The sequence below is a fragment of the Platichthys flesus genome, chromosome 16 (assembly GCF_949316205.1).
Source record: "Platichthys flesus chromosome 16, fPlaFle2.1, whole genome shotgun sequence".
Classification (NCBI taxonomy): domain Eukaryota; kingdom Metazoa; phylum Chordata; class Actinopteri; order Pleuronectiformes; family Pleuronectidae; genus Platichthys; species Platichthys flesus.
This window is the reverse complement of record NC_084960.1, coordinates 13,120,316-13,142,561: the sequence shown is the minus strand read 5'-3', so window position 1 is coordinate 13,142,561 and position 22,246 is coordinate 13,120,316. Positions and strand designations below refer to the sequence as shown.

The 22,246-nt window shown below is 43.0% G+C and overlaps 4 protein-coding genes across 4 annotated transcripts; 1 reads left to right on the top strand and 3 right to left on the bottom strand.

The window, feature by feature from the left end:
- Positions 1 to 5,881: 5,881 nt before the first annotated feature.
- Positions 5,882 to 8,237, bottom strand: fzd2 (frizzled class receptor 2). The gene has a single exon (XM_062408437.1). It carries the CDS (start codon positions 8,083 to 8,085, stop codon positions 6,454 to 6,456), a length of 1,632 nt encoding a protein of 543 aa, XP_062264421.1. The 5' UTR covers positions 8,086 to 8,237; the 3' UTR covers positions 5,882 to 6,453.
- A 2,739-nt stretch (positions 8,238 to 10,976) lies between these two features.
- Positions 10,977 to 12,815, bottom strand: LOC133971182 (frizzled-7-like). The gene has a single exon (XM_062408438.1). The coding sequence runs from the start codon at positions 12,676 to 12,678 to the stop codon at positions 12,103 to 12,105; it is 576 nt and encodes a 191-aa protein (XP_062264422.1). The 5' UTR covers positions 12,679 to 12,815; the 3' UTR covers positions 10,977 to 12,102.
- Positions 12,816 to 13,757: 942 nt separating this feature from the next.
- moto (minamoto) lies at positions 13,758 to 18,608 on the top strand. Its single transcript, XM_062408436.1, has 8 exons — positions 13,758 to 13,885; positions 14,132 to 14,237; positions 15,191 to 15,363; positions 15,642 to 15,743; positions 15,960 to 16,878; positions 17,129 to 17,263; positions 17,557 to 17,731; positions 17,802 to 18,608. Exons 2-8 carry the CDS (start codon positions 14,139 to 14,141, stop codon positions 17,999 to 18,001), a joined length of 1,803 nt encoding a protein of 600 aa, XP_062264420.1. The 5' UTR covers positions 13,758 to 13,885; positions 14,132 to 14,138; the 3' UTR covers positions 18,002 to 18,608.
- A 106-nt stretch (positions 18,609 to 18,714) lies between these two features.
- ccdc43 (coiled-coil domain containing 43) lies at positions 18,715 to 21,593 on the bottom strand. The gene is made up of 5 exons (XM_062408439.1): positions 21,394 to 21,593; positions 20,819 to 20,906; positions 19,978 to 20,113; positions 19,712 to 19,767; positions 18,715 to 19,505 (listed from the first exon to the last, which is right to left on the bottom strand). The coding sequence occupies exons 1-5, from the start codon at positions 21,565 to 21,567 to the stop codon at positions 19,318 to 19,320; spliced, it is 642 nt and encodes a 213-aa protein (XP_062264423.1). The 5' UTR covers positions 21,568 to 21,593; the 3' UTR covers positions 18,715 to 19,317.
- Between the last annotated feature and the right edge of the window lie 653 nt (positions 21,594 to 22,246).

The window sequence follows — 22,246 nt, the reverse complement described above, 5'->3', positions numbered from 1 at the left end:
TTTCCCTCTGTGTGCTCACTTCATAAATCCGAGAACAAAACTTGAATGCAGCTCTTCAGCGGGACTATTTGCGGCACTTCCAAGGCGCTTTGAAAAATGTAACACTTCAAGTTGACCGGGTCACCCCTGACTTCTCCCAAAGCAGCTCTCAGGCTCGCGGGACAAATGGTCACACTTTGCTCATGGTCTGTGACCTGCAGAGTGTACCACCACCCACTGTTCTCACAACACAACTTCCTGTGCTTCTGCAGAGGGTCTTCTTCAGGGAGACAATGGACTGTCAAACCAAAACTCATCCACCATTTATACACGCATTTACGACAAACATGAAATAACTACTTTTTTCCTCACTCATTTCATTGCGTTGTGTAATCAGATCTATTAAATACCTTTATTGAAAAAAAATCCAAATGCTTATTCTGAAATAAAAATGTGTCAATGTCTTGCACCTGATCATTTTCCTCCCGTGCGGCTGAACGAGCAAATGAGCCAGAGTCAAAGGTCGTCTTTAAACGCTGACCTTGTTGTGGAAAAGGTCCTGTTGTTTTACGCTCAGTTGATTTCACACATTGACCGTGACTGTCTGGCCCAGCGGTGACTCGGGGGCATTCCAGCCGACAGCTCAACATGTGCAGTGGGAGCACTACCAAGAAAACACAGAACTAAAAAAACACTTCACACAAAAGGGGAACTCACGGTATTTCTGTGTATTTCCAGAGGAAACTACTAATGTGGATATCTCACAAGCTGAGAGATTTCAATCACAATCTAATCTGGGTTACACGCATGAGTGGGACGTTGCACGCTTGTGCTTTATACGCCAACAGTTGAGTTTTTTCTGCTTTTAAAATATTGAGGCTAGAGAAACTGAGCGTCTGATGCTGTTGCAATTTCACCAATTGTAAAAAAGAAGAAAAACTTGCAGTCTGGCAGTCTCGTGAAAAGGCTTGGCCGACCACGTGAGCCTGTACGTGTCTGTGTTCCAGTTCCACCTATGCAGTGAGGCCCCTCCACCACTCTGTCATCGCGAGGGCCCACATGGAAGCGATTATGTCGTGCAGAGAGTGAAATTACAGAGAGAACCTGCGGAAGTGGTGCCGTCCTACTTCCACTCGCTCATTCACTGAGATTTACACACATGAGCACAAGCTCGGCGGCACGTATACAGCCGAGTGGACACACACACACACGCAGATATAAAGGTGAACACCCACACTCATACGGGAGCCCTCCGCTGCCACCTCGCCTGAAGCTGTACATTTCCACTGCTGGCTCTGTCGGGACAAGGCCGCAGTGTGCTCGCCTCCCCGCCTTGCTCCCTCTCCTGGACTGGAGAGGGGTGGGGGGGACGGGACGGGGACCTGGGCTGTAAATTCCTCAAAAAGAGCTGCTAAGAGGGGCCTCCATTAAACGAGGGAGGGGAGCCGGCGCTCGCCAGAGAGGAGCCGACTCCATAAGTCATCATCAAAGCCTGAGGCCATACATGGGGCCCACGGGAGAGTAAGAGAGAGGATTAGCGCAGTGCGGCCTCGTTCTGTTTAATAGTTTACCTGCAGGTCGAGGCGCTGGGAGGCGTGCAACGTTGCATTTAAGGGGCAGTAAGAATAATTTTACTGCCTTGTAATTTATCCACAGGGGATTAATTGAGTGGTCATTTAAAAAATCTCATGTGTGACTCCACAGCAGTGGGACTCTTAGACTCTTTCTAGTTGCACTTCTTAGCCCCTGCTGCATTTCCTTTGCGTCCATTGTCGTGTCAACTCGAACTCAGGCTTCCACTGTTCGGATCCCAGGTCAAATCGGCATCCAGCAGCTAATTTCAGCGAAGAAGAAGAACGCTGTGCAGGAAGGTGGAAGATCGGTCTGTCTGCAGATCCACCAGTTTCAGCCTCGCCTCTCAATTCCACTTAACGGAACAAACGTCTCAGCCTATAACACCGGACACTTCCTCCCTCCCTGTGTTATCATTTGCTTCTCGCACCATCCACCAGAGAGTTTATGAGCATGGCCTGCTTGTTTATACACTGTGGTGTCTGGATGCACATTAACTATTCCCTCCCTTACACAGACACACACACACACACACCCCTCCCTGTCAAGCCCATTATTATCCCAAGGCGTGCTGCAGGCTCCCAAAATATCTGTCACGCAGCTGCCGGCACCTCTCTGCTCAGCAGCTGGAGCGGCTCGGAGGAAGTTGCTCACTTTCTACCCTGATAAGATATACACCAGAGAGGCCGGGGGAGGCAAAATCACCTCCCCTAACATCAGTGTTAGGGGAGGTTCAGCCTTTTTCCAGTCTGTTGTGGTTGTTCTCTTGTCAAAACCCCCCTCCCCGAGTGGTCGGTGCACTCATGAGCAATAAAATCCCCGGACAAATGGTGTGCATGAGGCATGAGAATGAGCCACCAAGAATGTTGAGTTAGGCCTAAAGTTCTGTCCACACTTCCTGCTGTATTAGATTAGCGAACTGTTTTAAGGAATATGATGTGGACATTTGTAGCTTAGTGATTTTATTATTTAATGGCATCGCCTCAGCTAAAAAGGAACCAGAAGTTTGAATTACTATTGGAAACAAATGAAATCCCTCTTTTTAGTTTTGAACCACTAATGTTAGTTTTGCCTTGTAGTCCTTGGTCAGCTAAACACAACTGTACTTTTTATGTACTTTTTATAAAGATGGACGGCTCGTCTCCACCTCCTCCCACCATTCGGTAATGAAGCTGAAATAGCCTGGATAGGAATGCCGCCATCATGCACACTCGCGATCTGGGAATGCAGCCGCGGCAGCAAGGTCTTTTATGAGTCAGTCTCAGCTGTCAATAAGGACGTTTCTCTTTGTTTTTATAGCATCAAACAATGAATTAAAACCAAACACTTGGACATCGGTACATTAAACATCTTTAATGACACGTCAGATTTATTTGAGGTGTACTTTTCAGTTTGGTCGGTGTCCCATCCGTTAACATGGAGAAGGCAGGATTTATAACCTAAACAGCAGCCAACCATCTTAACATGCAGTGTGTGGTATTCATCATATATATTTTTCAGTGAACAACACGCCTCTGAAGTGAAGTGAGTGAGGCAGACGTCGAGTTAACATGATAAATGGAGAAAGGCCGGACACCTCCTGATGCAGACTGTCAGGCCCAGTATTTATGGCTGGAGGCCCTGAATCAATCTTACAGTTTCAGTCCCGCTCAGAGTGGACACCTCCAACCGCAAGGATAGGAGGAGAGGGGACATATTGCACTTGTGGAGTTTTCAAACGGACGGCAAGACAGATCTACATACAATGTGCTCTCTGGAAAATCTCAGCAGCTCTCCTATGGTTAGGATAATGGACGACTGCAACTAATCTAGTGTTAGCCCTCGGAGAATGAGCTCCTCCTGACTTCGTGCCAAGATTTGATTAGAGACAGACTTACTACATGTCTGGGTGTTTTTTTTTTCCTTTTCTTTTCTTTCCCCACATTTTCTCTTTTCCTTCATGGGGCCTGATACTTACATGGTTAAAAAAAAAAAGAATATTCACGGTACATTGGCACATACATGTACTTGAACAATGGCCGCACAGTAACAGCGAGAACACTGGAGCTTCTCACTAACAGCATGATCCTCCTCCGACATGCGAGGCCCTCTTGGAACGAGAGCGACACCATAACATCAAGTCGAAAAGCATTCTTGCTGTCTTACCCCCCCCCGATCCTTGGCTTGTCCCTTCTTGCCCCGAAGCAAGCAGGAAACGGCTGCATGCGAGATTTAAGATCTGAGATCAGCAACATGGGAGACGGCTGCTGCTGACAAACTGGGCATCGACATTAAAGTGAAAGTAATCCACTCAAGAAAGCTGCCCCCCCTCTTGTGGGATTAATATCCACAGCTTGATACAGTAGGTTTGTTTGATTATAATCCTGATGGTTTTACATTTACCAAGAAGTTCTCTGAAGGCAGGTAGAGTGTGCGTGCATGTTCACGCAACACACACAACAAGATCTACTGAGAGAAAATGACTAAGCCAACTTTTTTTTTGTTTCCTTGGCGTGAGATAAACGCCGAACATCTGATTCCGTTTAGTTCTGACAATTTGAGATCCAAAGTTTGAGCTGAAATATTCACAAAATCAGAGTCACGTCTCTCCTCATTTCGATTTCCCCCTTTCTTCCCTTCTTTTTTGTTTTCCCCCGGAGAAAGACAAAAGAGACCAAATAATGCCGAAGTTTTCCATCACGCTCTCTCCCAAACCCCTCCATCCCTAAAAAACAATCTCCCTCCCTCCACGCTCCCGCCACCGACATGCAGCTTCTTCTCATTCTCTCGCTCCCTCTCCGTTCGCTTCCCTTGCTTCAGTGCAAAGCCAAACAAGCCAGCTATTAAGTTGAGTTAAGCGCAGGAAGTGGGCCTTCGGGCCAGACGGCACTGTTTACAAGGAGCTAGTCAGGTTTCAGCAGCGCTTTGAAGTGAGCAGCACACAGGAGACTGTCTGTCACTAAGCAAAGGCCCCGACACCACTCCACTGACTCACCCGCATTCCCCCCATTCATCTGAGCGCAGAGAGGGAGGGAGGGTGACGGCCGAGGGGGTATGGGATGGCAGAATGAGAGGAGGCCACAGGTAGATTTATGTTTTCTTCCCCCCTTCAGAGTGTCTTCTCCCACCTTTAATCAGTCTGGCTTGTCTGTTATTACAACCCATCTTTATTTAACCCCAGATAAGGATACAAGAAAGACAAATATCAACTTGTTCCACAGGTCACGACATTTACAAGAGCGGTGGCTGTGCTTTATGCACATATCACTAATTATACTGTAACCTATTGAAGTAAGTCCCACAAAGACATTTCACGTGGCATCGTGTTCCCGTCTACAGCCTGAGAGAAACAACATGAACGCACACACACACACACACAAACACACACACACTGTACTGTACGTGCTTGGATTTCTCAAACGCCCAGGGCCTCTGCTCTGAGGCAAGAGGATCAACTTTCTCCAACACACCCATCACGTACTTCATGACATCACCGCAGACGAGGTTCGGTTTCAGCCGTGCATGGCTTGGGGGATTCCAGCTTGGCACGGAGCACAGGGGCTCCAGAGGAGCAACACGACAGCCGAGCCGAACACCCTCCTGTTTTCCCTTCACCCAAACAGGCAGGAACATTCTCACAACAGCGCAGACCTATCTCCTCTCGCCAGATGATTCTTGTCGATTTACCCGAGCCTTCTCTAACAACAGGGCAAAAGGCGAGGGTGTGTGTGTGGGGGGGGGGGTCTTTTGTTTTGTTTAGCACTTGGAGGCGATGTTAGTGTACATGTGTGAGGAAGGCCTCGGTCGCATTCTTACAGACCGGCACCTGTTCCTCGGACGCAAAACACGTAGATGTTAAATATTTCTCAATATAAAGATGAAGAGAGATAGATCCTTTATTTGTTTGTTTTACTGGAAAGAGGTGTGTTGGGTTGACCGTCCCAGTAGGAACTCATTCCTTGTATTTCCCAGTGGGGTTACTGTCTCGTGTAAAAAGTCAGCTAACATTTAGAATTCCAATAATCCCTTTTACTGTTGCCTGCCAGTCTGAGGCAACAGATGTTCAGGTGTGACATAACCCTCCCTCGCCCCCTTCACTCAACAACACGAGAGCACCTTCTTTTATATAAAGAAATGAACTCGCTATCAACTGTTTGATTGTGAAGAAGTTCTGAAAACAAGGAGGGGCGATAACAAAAACTACTTTGACCAAGGAATTCAAAATGGAGCATTTGATATGGTTATTTGATGATATCGGAGACTCAACACATGTTTTCGGTTAAAGAGGAGTGGGCTGGACTGAGAAGCTTCTTGGACATCACCCAACAGACTGAACATTTTGACATTCTTTTAATCCATTAGAAAAATGTATAACCAGTGAATAATACAAAAAAAGTATGTTCTTTGGCATGTGGCATATTCTTACAGTGCAAAAGTAATGCAGGTACACTGGCAAATAAGGACAGCAAAAAAAGAAGTATGTACTTTCTTTAAATACAAATATATAATTTCATGTTTTTACAAATACTATTTACAGTCTCGGTTTTAATTACACGTGAAATGTTTGCGGCGGAGATAATAAACAGTGATTCCTCCACAGCTCATTTTCCCTCCTCTGTGAATTCACGGCTGGTGGATCATCACTCCCCTCGACTTTATGGAGGCTTGGAGAAAAAAGGGCCAGAGGGGGGGAGGTGAGCACTTCAGCACATGGCATCCTTAGCGATGCTTGTTATTTGTTCAGACAGTTAGGTTCAGGCGTTGTTTATCCAGCTTGTCCTTTTGTCAAACCATAACCCCTCAGTTTGGCTGAGGAGAATACAAATGCTGGAGGAGCTAGGGGCGACTCGTTGTGCTACTTACCTATAACAAAAGAAACAGGTAAATAATACACAAGTTAGTCCCCGGGAACACACAGATATTCTACACAGTGGTCTCTCCCTGGTTGCCATTTGTCAGCCTTGTGTAGAACCTGTGCCAGGACTGCAGAGTCTTTCCAGACCAGATCCAGAACCCGGAGGTGATCCCTACAATCAGCGTCATCAGGTACTTGATCATGTAGACGGTGAAGTCCGGGGTCATGCGGGGCCCGGTCTGCACTGGGCACTGGATGGCCAGGCCCCTGCAGTTGTGGCTGACCCAGCTGCGCTCCCAGTGGGGGCGGAAGGCCTGCTCGTAGAAGAAGCAGGCGATGACGATGGTGGCGGGGACGGTGTAGAGCACGCTGAACACCCCGATGCGAACCATCAGCCGCTCCAGCTTCTCCGTCTTGGTGCCGTCGTGCTTCATGATGGTGCGGATCCTGAACAGGGACACAAAGCCGGCCAGCAGGAACGAGGTCCCGATGAAGAGGTAGATGAAGAGCGGGGCCAACACGAAGCCCCGCATGGGGTCCAGGTTGCTGAGGCTGACGAAGCAGACGCCGCTGAGCATGTCGCCTTCGATCTGCCCGATGGCCAGGATGCTGATGGTCTTGACGGCCGGCACCGCCCAGGCTGCCAGGTGGAAATACTGGGAGTTAGCCTCGATAGCCTCGTGGCCCCACTTCATACCTGCTGCCAGGAACCAGGTGAGGGATAGGATGACCCACCAGATGGAGCTGGCCATGCTGAAGAAATAGAGCATCATGAAGAGGATGGTGCAGCCTTCCTTTTTGGTGCCTTGGACGATGGTCTTATAGCTCTCAGGGCTGAATCTCTCATTGCACACCACCTTGTCCCCCAGGAAGTAGCCAGCTATGTAGGCGATGGAGACCATGGTGTAGCAGCCAGACAGGAAGATGATAGGCCGCTCAGGGTATCTGAAGCGCTGCATGTCAACCAAATAGGTGGTTACGGTGAATAAAGTAGATGCACAACAAATGACAGACCAGATCAGGATCCATATGCGGGCGAAATGAATCTCTTGGTCCGTGAAAAACATGTGACCGCTGCTCCTGGACGGCTCACAGGGCGCTGCGCAGTCATCCACATCTAAAAACTTATAGTTCAGATAGGGGGGCACTCTGAGGATGGAAGGGCACCTGAAGGACCCCTCCTGTGTGGAGACCACCGAGATGTCCTGGGTCCTCGGCACGACCACGATGGGTGGGACAGTGGCGGCGGTGGAGTCGTTCTGGCCCACACAGATCTGTCCGTCCCCCAGCACGGGGAAGTTCTCGCAGCGCAGCCGGTCCGGCCACTGGAAGCCGAACTTGTTCATGAGCGCCTCGCAGCCCTGCTTGGCTCTCTCGCAGATGGACCTGCAGGGAGGGATGGCTTTCTCCAGGACGGTGCACACGGGCGCGTACATGGAGCACAGGAAGAACTTCAACTCCGGCGAGCACTGTACCTTTACCAGAGGGTAAAACTGGTGCACCTCCAGCCCTGCGTCCTCCTGGTTGTAGTGGCCCACCAAGTTGGGCATGATGGTTTGGTTGTAGGCTATGTCCGTGCACAGGGGAATGGTGATCGGTTGACAGAAACCATGATCCGGGAGGACTATTCCGTTGTCCCCGTAATTCTGCGCCGATATCAGCAGAGGCAGCAGGAGCGCGACACACCAGCTAAAAGTCATCCTGTCCACTTTAAGACTTTATCTAGATTTCTGTTAAGTTGTGTAGCATCGGCTGCGCGAGGCGATCCTCAGTGAGAGTAGCTCAACAAAACAAAAAGTTTAACAAAAAGTTTTGCGGGTGAAGATCTGGCCGCTGCTCTCTTTGTGTCGGATCTCAACTCCTCTCCTGACTTTTTTCTTTCTGCCTCAGCACTGACAAGTCAATTGCAGTACGCAATGCAACATCCGGTAACAAACTTCAAAATAAAACTAAAGCCTTGATAGTCAAACATTGGCTTCCGTTGAATGCAAATACAGTCTATGTTATACCACGATACTGCAAGTACTTAATATAATATAATATAATATATAATAACTTTTAAGAAAGATGTGATTGCTAAATCAGGAGTTTTACCAGTTTAATGCTTTTGCTTTATAACTTTAAAAAAAAAGACAAAGTTAAATTTAAACTCGACAGTTAATTGACATTAAATCAATAATCATATGATTATTAAGAACCATAACTAGTTTGACAAAACTTCTCCATAGTCGACATATGCATGTGACTCGTTAACTAGTGAAATGCTGCAACTGTCATACATGTTATCTAGTGATCTTTTATCACATGACCTGTTTAACTAGTTGCGTATGTCAACTAGTGCACAAAAAAGGTCTACTAGTTTGAAAAAAAGACCAACATGTCGATCACATGTATTACTAGTTCCGCACAGGCGTTCACTGACACTGAGCGAGGCTCAACTAGTTAAAGAGAATGCCCAACATCAAAGTCCTTATATGTTCGGTACAGAGTCTAGTGAGTCAAATGTCTTCCACTAGTAAGCTAATGAGGAAAACATCAGTTTCACTAGTTACCTATTGTGGCTGTCACTAGTTGACTAGTACGTTCAAAAAGACCCCAATAGTGCAACTAGTGGACCTTTTGGCTATAACTAGTTATAAGAGTGCTCATGTTGAGCCTCACTTGTTAACCTACTTGTTAACTAGCGAGGTTGCACTGGTTGCACTAATGGACCAGTGGACTGCAAGCAAATGAAGCCGGCGGGAAGAAGATTTTGATTGGTCATTATTCAAACTTTGTTTTAAAGTCATAAAGTGCCCGCTCGGAATTGTGATAGTCTAAAACTTTTGGCAGCATTCTTTTATGGGTTATTTTAGCAGCCATGCATAAAACTTTATATTTGATAAATTGTGATTCATTGGGCTACATTAGTAGCTGAAAGTGTTTTACAATATAGGGACGAAACAACAAAAAAAAAGAACAACAGACAAATTAAAATAAGTGCAAATACTGCGCGATAAAACCCAGCAGTACAATCAATAACAACGAAAGAGGCAGCAAGTAGCATCAACGGGTTTGCTAAGAACAATCACATATTTTAAAGATTGAAATCGAACAAAGAAATACATAAGAACAATAACATGTTTAAAAGATAAGAATAGAACAAAGGAAGCATGGCAGCTAATTAATAACTTTTCAATTGCCAATTAAACATATTCACATAGCTTGCATCTCATATGGCCTTGGGTTGGGAATTCCAAAATGTTGGTGCATTGTTAAAAAATGGAAGCCCATTAATAAGAAAATCTATATTTACATAGGTGCTCATATGTTATAACACAGTAAATGGATGTCATCCTTAGATGTGTCAAATGATGTTCTGGATGTTTTCACATTTTGTGTAATTCCTGGTAAGTGAACATATAATGTTATCACCTATTTAGTCATTGCCTCATTTGATTGTATATGACAAGTTTGCAAATGAAAAAAAGTAAAGAAAAGCTACTAAGATCATTTTGTACTGCCACCTCCTGGCGATAGTAAATAAGGCAGCAGCCCTTAAACACTGACCTCAAAACATGATTCAGATTAGTCGCTAATAATATAATAGCATATTACCTTCAGCAGGCCTACAATGGAATATTCATGTATTTGGATCATTTCCTCACCTTTGGATCAATCATCTTTGCAACAACAGTGAAAGAAAAAAGAAAGAAGCCTGTAAAGTCAGCCGAATACAATTGATATGCACTCTATTGTTGTGGGATTGTCATAGAGGCATGTTTTGATCAATGGCCACTCCCGAGGCTCCCAAGTCCTGGGACTACAAACAACTTTTAACATCAAAACATTAATGAGGAGGGGGCTATATTTGAAATAAGGAGAAGGCACCTCCTCCTGTGGTATTTCTGTTGATAATATTTTTTTCATGTGACCGTGTTGGAAAGGAAAGAAAGAAAAAGCAATGAAGATGAGGAGCTGCTTTTCTGTTTTACTCACTCACAACAGAAAATGATGACATCGATTTGTGTTTCATTGTTTAAAAGCCAAAAAGGACAAATCTGGCAGTGAATTTGTTTTTGTGGTTAGAAAAAAAATAATGAATTGAACGCACACACACATTTTGATGCTTTATTCAGTATGGATAGTAAGCAAGGATCTGGCGGTGTACAAGAGTGAGAGCTCATAAAGCTTTATAGGGATACATTTTCGCTGGGTGGAGTTCTTGCTGGAGAGCCAATAGGAAGGTTTCAACGAATCCCCTTCACCATACTCCTCATTAGCATATAGTGCAACTAGTGCAAGTAAGAATTTTGGATTTCACTAGTTCAACTAGTAAAGTAAAAAGACACTTCAACTACGAAGCTAGTGCACATTCCGACTTCACTAGTTTAACTAAATGTTAAATGTCTCTCACTAGTTCAACTAGTGGATATTTGGACCTCACTAGTTAACTAGTAAACATGTTGAGTCTCAGTAGTTAACTATTAAGGCCCAAATATAATTTAACTATTAACTAGTGGGTATTTGGATCCCACCAGTTCAACTAGTGCAGAAAATGGTAGTTGTCAGGCGTGTTGGTTTATCCTGAATAAAAGAAGAGCCGGACTGGTCCAATTTAAATATTTATTGAGATGCAATGAAAGTTGAAAAACATAGCTATGGACAATTATCATAGCCTAGGCTAATTAAGTTAGCAATAGGTAGTGAATAATGGCCCCGAACAAAAGGGGTTTGATATAGTTATAACAGTAGATTTAATATGATTGGTTATGAAAGATTGAAGGGGAGTCACCGCAAATCAATTTGGTTCTCCCTTGTTGGTGCACAGGCATGTCCACGCCTCTTGGCACAGAAATCCAGGAAGTGACAAGAAGCCACTCTCTGTGACGCTTCTACTACTCTGATAGTTGCTAAGCAAAATGTTCTCTTCATGAAAGGCCTTGACACAGCTGATGCCATGTGGGCCATTGGAGAAAGGAATATGATGTTCCTGCTATATTCAAACAATGTCCTGTTGATGTAAACATTAGGATCCTCGAAACCAAAACAACGAGACAAAACAAGTCACACTGTCCAACCTCCAGAACTTTATCAGACAGCTGCTTGAAATATATTTGGATAAGTCTAAGGGAACAATGGTTTAATACCAAAAGTTAGAATTCAGAACAATTATAAGATTCATTATTAACAATATGCAGCAAGGGTTATTTATAAATCATTTGAATAAAGGCCTAATATATGGTTCAAACTGATCATGCTTCCCCCCCCCCCCCTTTAGTTGCAAATAGTTTCAGTCAGACCCAAATACCAGCTAGAATTTGAAATCCTAACATAGTCCAATAGTTTACTAGTGAGCTGAATCCATGTTTTACTAGCTAACATGTCAGAGCTTTTGCGGCTCACTAGTTCACTAGTAAAACTTTCAACATTATTAGTTCGGTCCAGAGGGCCACTATTGCGGCCAAAATCCAACTAGTAGGGACTTTGGTGCTACAAGTGTGGCGCACAGGGTTTCTAGTAAAGTTTCTGTTGTAACTAGTTGATCAAAAGTGCCACTAGTTTATGAAAAATCATGACTAGTTAGAGTTTTGGTTCAACTATTACGATGTAATTCCCAACTAGTGGAATAGACTAACATGTGATATCAAGGATATAGAATACATGGTCAAATGGCTTGCCTTAAAGCCAGAATCATTATCTATGTGGTTACTATCGAGTTGCTATGCACTTAGCTCTCAGGCCGCGGGTGGCGTATGAGGAGTGGGATAACTCCAGAGAACGTCTGAGCTCGTGGGGTTTGCGGCCGGTATTGCCTGGACACAGTTGTGGGTCCCCAGCCCGTCCACTACAGGGGGGGCGGTGGTGGCAGGGGAGTTGTTTTGGTCCACACAGATCTGTCCGTCGGGGAAGTTCTTGCAGTTCAGCTGGTCCGGCCACTGGTAGCCGAACTTATTCATGCGCTTCTGGCAGCGCTTCTTGACTCTCTTGCAGAGGGACCTGCAGGGAGGGATGGCTTCCTCCAGGACGGTGCACACGGGCGCGTACATGGAGCACAGGAAGAACCTCAACTCCCGCGAGCACTTCGTCTTTAGAAGAGGGTCAAACTGGCTCATCTCCCGTCCTGCTTCCTCCTGGGTGTTGTGGCCCAGTAAGTTGGGCATGATGGTTTCTGTGTAGGATATGTCCGTGCACAGGGGAATGGTGATCGGCTCGCAGGAACTACGCCTCGGGGCAGCTTGTCCGTCGTCCTCGTGATTCTGCGCCGATATCAGCAGAGGCAGCAGGAGCGCGACACACCAGTGGAAAGTCATCCTGTCAAGTTTAACTCTTTATCCAGATTTCTGTAAAGTTGTGTAGCATCGGTTGCGCGAGGCGATGCTCAGCGAGGTAGCTTTGAGAAAAGAAAACGTTTTGCGTGTGAAGATCTGGACGCTCCTCTCTTTCTCCTCAACTCTCCTCTCCTGACTTTTTTCTTTCAGCACCGACACGTCAATTGTAGTACGCAATGTAGCATCCGGTAACAAACTTAAAAATAAAACTAAAGTCTTTTATGCCACGACCCTGCAAGCACTTCATATAATACATATTTTAAATCGATGTTATCAGCAAAAATCTGGAGTTTTGCCAGTTTCATGGTTTTTATTTTGATAACTAGAAGAATAAGACAAATTTGTTTAATAAATAATCATAATGTTTTATATACATTGCATTAATCCATCGAAACCCATATATGATTTAATATAATATAATATAACCTGTAAAATACAACCATGTACAACCTGTTAAACTGTATTTTCTCTGCTCAAAGTTGATATATTCGGTTTACACTGTAGAGGTTATTCCATTTTGTATTTTTATATATCGTTTCATTTATAATGCATGTACACTTATTACTTCAACCGGTCTACTTTTGACTGTCCTTACATATATATATATATATATATACGTATACTACTAATAATAATAATTATAACAATGGTGATGGATGATGATGATGATTGTGATAATGATGATAACGATGAAGATAACGGTGAAGATGATGATAATGAAGATGATGATAGTGATGATGATGACGAAGATAATGAAGAAGATGCTGATGATGCTGCTGCTGCTGCTGATGATGATGCTGCTGCTGCTGCTGCTGCTGCTGCTGCTGATGATGATGATGATGATGATGATGATGATGATGATATCTACATAATCCCATCGGGTTATCGGTGCTAAAACTGATCGGAACGGAGCCTGACAACTCAGTTTTTAAGCTGTTTAATGGCGGAGGTTGTGACGCATTATCCAGGTGCTTACTATCAAGTTGCTATGCGCTCGAACGTTTCTGCTTGACGTTAATTGGTCCCTGAATCTGAATCCTGTCGGACGGAGCCAATGAGCGCTCAGGTTGCGGGTGACGTGTGCGGGTGGGGATAACTCCACAGAACTTCTGAGCTCGTGATGTTTCTGTTAGTTTCTGGACCTGCGCTGAGGTTCTGAGTCTCCGGTGAATCTTCCTCCGGTAACTCGGTACGTTCAGGTGAAGTTTGAAAAATTCTATCGGGAACAAAGGATCCATTGCTCAACAGTTGTTTCCCCAGAGTGGCGTGACCCCTGCTAGCTTTATCCACTATCGGCTAGCTAACTTTGCTGCCTCTGAAAAATTATCTTCTCATAACCTCTACGCGACCCCCGTGTTCTCGTGTTTGCTAACCACGATATTTTTTATTGATTTATATATATTATAACTCTGAATGTCTTCTTTCGTCTTGTCAGATCAGAAATGGAGCAAAGCATCAGATCAGGTCCAATGGATTTCGGCGCATTTGACGGCCATCAGAGTTTATTTGCCAATTCACTCTTCCCCTCCCACCAGCGCCAGGTAAGAAGTGTCTTTGGATCACGACGAACAACATGTCGTGTTGGTCTTGAAAAGGCCTCGAGCCTGTGGATTTCCTTTCCCTCCCAAATAGGCCTCAAAGCTCTTGATTAGTAATACTGGCATTACAGATTTTTTTATTTCAAATCAGTTCATTCACCCATCCATTGTTTTTCTGTCTTTGTACACTTAAAACTATTAATAAAAGGGCAATTCTTTGATATTGGAAACATGTGGAAAAGTAGAGTTACAGTAGAAATTTGATCATGAGTAAGTTATTGAAAATGTAACAAATAGTTATAGGCCTTATTAACACTCTCATTCTTTGATCAGCATTACTGTTAATTTGCATTTTGTGTATTACTGATATCATTTGGCAAATACTGCTAAAACCCTTAGTTACTGGTTGTAATCCAATGATGAATCTATAGTATCAGGCTGATTACCTGTGCGTTTGCTGTGCTGTGTTTACTGGGACACATATTTATAATCCATTTAACGCAGAAACATAGTTTAATGATTTATTGAATCGTTGTATCTGAGACAGTTTTCTTCATTAATGATCATTGAGGTCATTGTATGGTCTGTGAAGTGCTCAAAAACAAATTACATTTGTATTAATAATGGTGTGGTCTTATGAAGTTTCTTGCTTTACAGCCCTATTTAAAATGCTATTAACAGAATAATAATGTTTATTATCTACCACCTTACTAATCGACTAATGAACTTATCATTTAATTGTCTTATTTGTCTACTTTTCATTCTGTCTCAGCAGTACTTAATGTAATGACATGTAATGTAATAATACTTATGAATAGTTTAGAAGCATCTGTGGCAGCTACAGCTGTCGTTTCAATTAAGTCTCATAAATTCATCAAGCTGCCTTGTTTGAGGAAGAAGATCTAGTTTTTTTTTCCAGGTGAGCTTCAGTTTGATTGCTTCTCTCTCTGTTTCAGGCCAGTGCAAATGCAGGATGTGGAAACAGCATGAACACCTCGTCACCCTCCCTGTCTGACCCTGGTGTCCTAATGCAGGACAAGGACACAGCATCGTATGTGCCCTGGTATCACAATGCTCAGGTTGATCCTTATCAACTTTTCAATTGTGTCCAGAAAAGTACTCCAACAAGGTATTCAATTAACCATGTTCAGAGTAAATATGTGATATTCACTTGTGCATAGTCCAGAAGGTAGTTATGTGGTGTTGGACAAGCACATTGCTGTTCCATCCAGTCAAAGTCTGTTTGGATTGAAATCAGAATTCAGAAGTAATTCCATACATTGGGTGCAGGTTTTCTTATGGAAGAAACACATAAGGTTTTCAGCCATACTGTTAAATTTATGCCTTCAAAGAATAAGAAGGAAAATCAGAGTGCAATTCTGATGATACATTTTCTTTTCCATTAAGGAAACCAACTGATGATATGAATTACGATGGAGAGACAGTTTTACAAGGTCTGGTGTCAAATATTTTGGATGAAGCCAATTCACAGCACAGCTTTATTGAACGGTATGTCAAGGTTTATGGCTTTCATTTTTTTGGGTGGGGTTTATAATTTACAGTATGTATTAAATTTATTTTAATCCCAAACATGAGCAACCAAAATATATTTGATATAAAATATTTATGTATATTTAACATATATCAGTTTAGCTTTTTGTAATCCATGTTTGGCATTAGTTTTGTAATCATGAACACTAAACAAAATCCTAAATTCTTCTCTAGGATCCCAGCTACACATTTTCAGTCGTTCATGGGTGGTGATCATGACAGCTTTTGTCGTAGAGACTTTCTAAACATGTGCGAGCCGACATATGGCATGCTCCATGAAGACAGCTTGTTTGAACAATGGAAAATCACCAGTCCCACAGTATCACCAAAAAGTAATCCGGCAATGCTGATCCCAAAACAGCCAGTGGGAGAATTCAACATGGTGCAGAGGGAGAGAAATGGGGGAGTTCGGAAACAAATATTTAAACGTGACACCTTTCAGAATTACCTGCAAGAGCCCATCAAGCAACCAGAGCCCCTCTCTCCAGCTGTAAACCTCCCAAACCAATACCAAAACAAAGTGACCCCCTATAGAGGCAACATTGGAAGCATGAACCAGTATCCAAAACATCACATCCCGCCAAGCCCTATTCGGGACAAATTCAAGCCACAGATGCAGAGAGAGAAGAAGATGGCACATATGCCTGGCATTCTGGGAGAAGGCTTCTCTACAAGACCCCTCAGCAACGCATATACAAGAGACGGCGATAAGAAACAGGTTTTCCCTCAGAAACCATGGTTTGAGCATCAGGGAGGCAGTCAGTCTCAAAGATTTAATAGAGAGAACAGCATGTTCAGAGCAGGGAATTCAGAGCAGTACATACCTCCAATGTCTCCTGAAGGTGACCTCAGAGGGCACCACAGCATTCCCTTGAACATCAGCCTCAGATCCACGCTGTCCAACGAAAGTGCTGTTCCAGGCGAGGATAACAGGGAAGTGATGACCCGCAGTGCAGAGAGCACTTATCATGGCCGATCCTCTGCTGCGACAACTCCAATGACGATGAATCAAGAAGGATCTGCCATCCAGCTTCTTGTCTACCACGATGAGTGTAACGAGCAGTGGAAGAGTTTAAGCATGGAGAGAAAGATGGTATATGTTTATTTTTTATATATTGAACAGTATTTACTGTACTGAATTTAAATTATTCAGAAACATCACAGCTGTCACACATTAGATCAACCTTAGGTGTTTTATATTAATACGAAATAACACGAAATATATATTTTAGATATTTTGATGCACAATGTATGTCAGCCTGAGTTTAATAACTGTAAAAGGAAGGTTCTTTCGTCGTGGAAGCTTTCGATTTTTTCATGTTCTCACTTGTTTTCTATTCCAGATAGAGACCATCCTTACCAAGATGTTTGTGGGGAAATGGACTACAGCACTGATCAATGCCATCATTCCCCAAACTCCCCCAAACCCCACCAGAGTTGACCACCTCATTGTTAGACAGATGATGGAGCACGCAGAGGTGAGGCCCCCCTAATAAATGACCTCCATACTGACATCTACAGGTTAGGTTTTTTCACTGCAGCATATTTATTTAGTGTAAGGACTGAACCAAAGAGAATCACTGCCCCTCCTTACATCTTGTTATGCCGTAGCTTCGACCTTGTTTATAATGCTGTTAAATTGAAGTGGTGGGTCATTATTAATCATTGTCCTCTTAACAAGAAGGCTTCATATATTTCCTTTGGTTGTACCTCTGCGTCTTAAAACTATTACACTGGGAATTGTACTGGTTGTTTTGCTGGTGCTCTGCAGGTGGCAAGCCTTCTGTATAGGATGGAGTATCTGTGTAGCATTCCCATCCACATCAACATCCGCACAGCACTGAACAAGTATCATGAGGCTGTTTGCGGCATCCAGGCAATGCGCAAGCAGATGTCTACCATGTCCAAACCTCAGCAGCAGAGAGGTCACATCACAGACAGCCAAGGTAAATTGTATATTGTATTGCATTCTTACTCACGACATGCTGCCAGTCCTAATTGGATTCACTTTCATAGACCTACTGTTGATCATCGCACTCAAGCACCTAGCTGCCACCACGAGGAAGCTCCGCGTGGCCCTGTGGTGTGCCGTCCAGATGACGCTGCCGCTGCCGCAGCCGCAGCCTGATGGAAGGCAGGACGAACAAGTCAACATGCAGGCCACGCTCAGAAATGGGCACACCTCTGCATTTAAGGGAAACACCTTCAGGTTGTGACTTAGCAGGAAACAAGCATGAGTTAAAGGTCCTGATAAAATGAAATCCACCAAATCACCATTTATAGGAAACTAATGATTTGTGAAGGTTGTGTTAGGAATGACCTGTGATGTTATTTATCCTGCTTCATCTTAAATTCAGTTATCATTTAATATTTAGTGTCCGTTCCAAACTAATGTAAGTCTGGCTCTTTCGTTGTTGTATTTTAAGGCACTATTTATCTGGAAGATTTCAGTGAATTCTTCTTTGTTTTTACTTGTACTATTTATTATTATCTATTGGCATGTAATTAGACGTCAGGTCTGGGTCATCTTAAGCAACAATTGATAAGGAAGGAAAATGATAAGGAAAGTAGTAGTTTTATAATCAACATGGTAATTATTCATGTTTTCTAAAATGTTCCATTAAATTTCTGCCGCTTCAGTTTTTCTCATGTAACTTTACCATCTTTTAATAAGAAAAACAAGCTCTATTTTATCTTAATCGGCAATATGATGAAGTTTGAATTGTTCTATCTGAAAAAATGAATGTTATAGAAGTAATCTAAATTTAATCAAATTTTCTCAGTAAGACACCAAGTATTTATAGATAATATTCCTTCTGACGTAGCTTTATGAAGAGAAGCATAATTTTTCCTATTCTGTGTTCTTATAATGTTCGTGTTATAATTGTTCCCCATTCGTTGTGAACATTTCAAAATAAAGCAGGTGAAATTGCTGAACACCTTTTCTTTTTATTACTTTAAAAATGTTGAACCTCAGCATAAACATTCAGATCATGGTGCATATGTTTGCAGTACAATTTATCAAACTGCTCCTTTATTCCAATTCTCAGACAAAATTCACTGACATTGAAAATAAAACCTGATAGTGAAATTAGAAGTAAAAAATTTGTTGATGTATAAATGTGCCTTTACTTTGAGGTTGTGTGAAAATAAAAGGCAAATACTTTCGGGGGGGGGGGGGGGGGGGGACTTGGCACAGAGATTGATAGCACAAACAGGAGTTTGATTCCTTTTTACTATAACTAATCTAATTTGATAATTTGAAGGATAACTGTGGCAAAGCATGTGTCAACATACGATCGATTGCATCTGCATCCCTAAGGATAAAACATGATTTTGAATATACAAATAGTCCAGCACATTGTTCTTCACACACTAAGAGTGGCAGAAAGTAATTATCGCAGAAGATCTGATGACGTGTTCACATACTGAAGGTGCGAATGAGGTTGAGCTAAAAAGAGGCGATGACTTTTCTCAATCATTTTTTGTCTTGTAACAAAACCTCACAAACAAAATGTCTTTTCTCTTTGTTTTATCTTTTGCGTTCGCCTTTCTGTGTGCGCTTCTTCTCCTTCTCTTTCCGATCTGTTTTGGCCAGTTTGTCCTTCTCCCGCTGCATCTTGTCCGTCTCCTTCTTCTTCTGAGAGTCCTCGCGAGCCTGGTCCCGCTTTTCCTTCTGTCTGTTCAGCACTTGCTCCACGTTGGTGTTCTTAAACAGAGCTGCAACTTACAGTAAAGGATGCTTGATGGAAATACTGTATTAATTTTTTTTTACCATATATTCTGTCTGTTGATGAGTATATGGCTGAGAGTGTGTTATCAGGGTAATGGCACTACTGCACTATTCAGTCAACATGCAACAAGTAACGCTGAATACCGTGTGATTTTAAACAGCCCCTGATCATGAAGAGCTGAAGAAAGGATACATTTGTCACTTCCTGGGAGTTTAGTCGCGGCCGTTTGCTCCTCTTCCTCATCTTCAGTGCTTTTGTCAAGGAAACAACAGAATATATGGAGCAAATTTAATGTTATATATATATATATATATATATATCCTTTTCCCTGAAACATGTTCATCAACTTTCTGACAGCACACTCAAACAAACATTTATAACTGGAGTGAAATGTTTGGACCATTGTGAAAAGTGTGTCTGGCCTTTCCGTTCACTACAATGAGCAAAGTCAAGGATATTCCTCATCATCCGTGATGTTAGCGTATTGAGCGAGGACCGCTTCTTTCCTTTTCTTCGACTCCTCGGACACCTCCTTGTGTTTCACCACAATCTGAGCTTGTTTTTCTATCAAACTGGCGATGGCCAGGACCTGAGCTGCAGAAAAGGAATAACAGTCAAACTGTGCACAAACAACAAAAACACGTATTCCTTTCTCTCACAATCAAAGTACCTGCAATTTCCTGTCAACATGAATGAGTATTGACAGAAGTCAAGAGGTGATTAACTGAAGTCATAACAGCCTCTATCCCATAATAACACTGGCTGAACAAACTCATTCCTAACCATAAAAGCCTCCTTGCTTTTTTGGGGTTATAATAATATTATGCACTCTCCACTCGAGCGCAAAGCAAACGATATTCGAGTGGAGGAGCTGATCCCTCTGTATGTTTCACTGGCATTCACAACTGGCTCAGTGGCAAGCTGTCTTTGCTCTGTTTAGTCAACATTTACATGAGTTGATGAGCCTGCTGGCTTGAGTTTGGACTGCTTCCTTTGGAAATGATTATATACAATCTTATGCAACTATGCATTATTACCTCAGCCAAGGAGTTTTCATCTGCGTTTGTTCTGTTATTTATTATTATTATTTTACAGGTTTTTGTTAATTCCTCAAAATAGTTCAGGTAAACTATTATTTAAATTCATCATTACTCCACAGAACCATGTGGATTCTTCCTGCAAGGTTTTCCCAGGATGCAGCCAACTTTGACAACTTGATATCCATGGGATCAGATACATTTCCCTCCTCACAACTCAATGACTTTAGGAATGTGGCCGAATCAGAGTTACTCAACATACCATCATCTTCTTTGACTGCTGATCGGCTGCAGCACTCCGTCCACTGCTTGATGATCTGTTTGCAGACGTCTTCCACAGTGTCCTCAGTCTGTAAACAAAGGTGAAAGGTCATTTCAGGTAACAGTTCAATGACTTTAAACGCTCACTACATGATGCTGTGGGATCGCGACCCCATGTCTGGCTTTGTCTGACAAAAACATACGTTTAGTGGATATCTATACATTTTTTTAAAACGTGTGCTTCAAATAAACGGCACCATTGGATTTTGAAGACTTCCTCTAAGGCGAATATGTGTACTGTACCAGTCAGTGCTACACGAGACCACGATTAAGTCAAGAGTCCACATTCCTGAATGGGGTTTGGCAAAGCAGGAGGGCACAGCTTGGGTCTTTATCTATCGCACATGGGCCTCGGTTACAGAAACACAAAGCTGTGTCTAACTCAGACATCCTGCTCCAGAAATGCCGGCTGACATCAGCGCTGTCACTTGGTCCCGCCCGGCCAACGAGACGGACAGCAACACATGAGAGTGCAGCCTCCCGGGCTGAGCGCGGCACGCTGCTTTGGACACTCACCAGAAAGGCGGATAAAACGCCCTGAAGCGCGTCCGCCTTCTCCTCGTCGCTCTCCTCTTCTTCTAGGACTCCTAAGATATACGTCCCGTACACCTCACGGTCCACTTCCAACGAGTCCAGCCGATCATTTAGCCAGCTTTCAAACTCCCCGGCGTCTGCCACGGGCGCGGCCATCTTGGACCTATGGGGTCTTTCAGCGGCGCACGGGTGTCCTATGTCACTGCCTGTCGAAAAAAGGTAAAAAGAAAACTTCTACAATTTTTCACCTATTCGTGCGCATGAATCCACTTTATTTTTTTCATTGTAAAACAGTTGGTTCTTTCTGTCCTTCTTCATCCGCTCTCGTGGGACTACAGCCACCACGTGTTAGTCAAATCTCCTTTCACCATTTTCAACTCATAATGTTTGTGGCTCACTTTCGAGCATTAAAGCAGAAATCCAATCGCTACACATGTAGAACAGTTAATATTATACATGTTTGTAATGTGAGCCATCTTAATACCACTACTATGCCACAGCGTTTCTTCTACCCAAAACAATTATAGCCCATCTATCATCAGAATCAGAATCAGAATCAGAATTCTTTTTATTGCCTTGTATATTTTCACATACAGGAAATTGCCTTGGTGTGGTTGGTGCACTTTACAAACAACAATATAAAAACAACAATATAGAGCAATATAAACATCAATATAAAAAACAACAATATCGAAAAAATAATATATACAGTAAATGTGTTGTGTGCGGTTTTAAGGTGCAAAGATTGGTGGTAGTGCCCACTTAAGTACACTCGTATTATTTATAATATTCATATTATTTATCATTTATCATTCTTAACTTTGCTGTTATTATA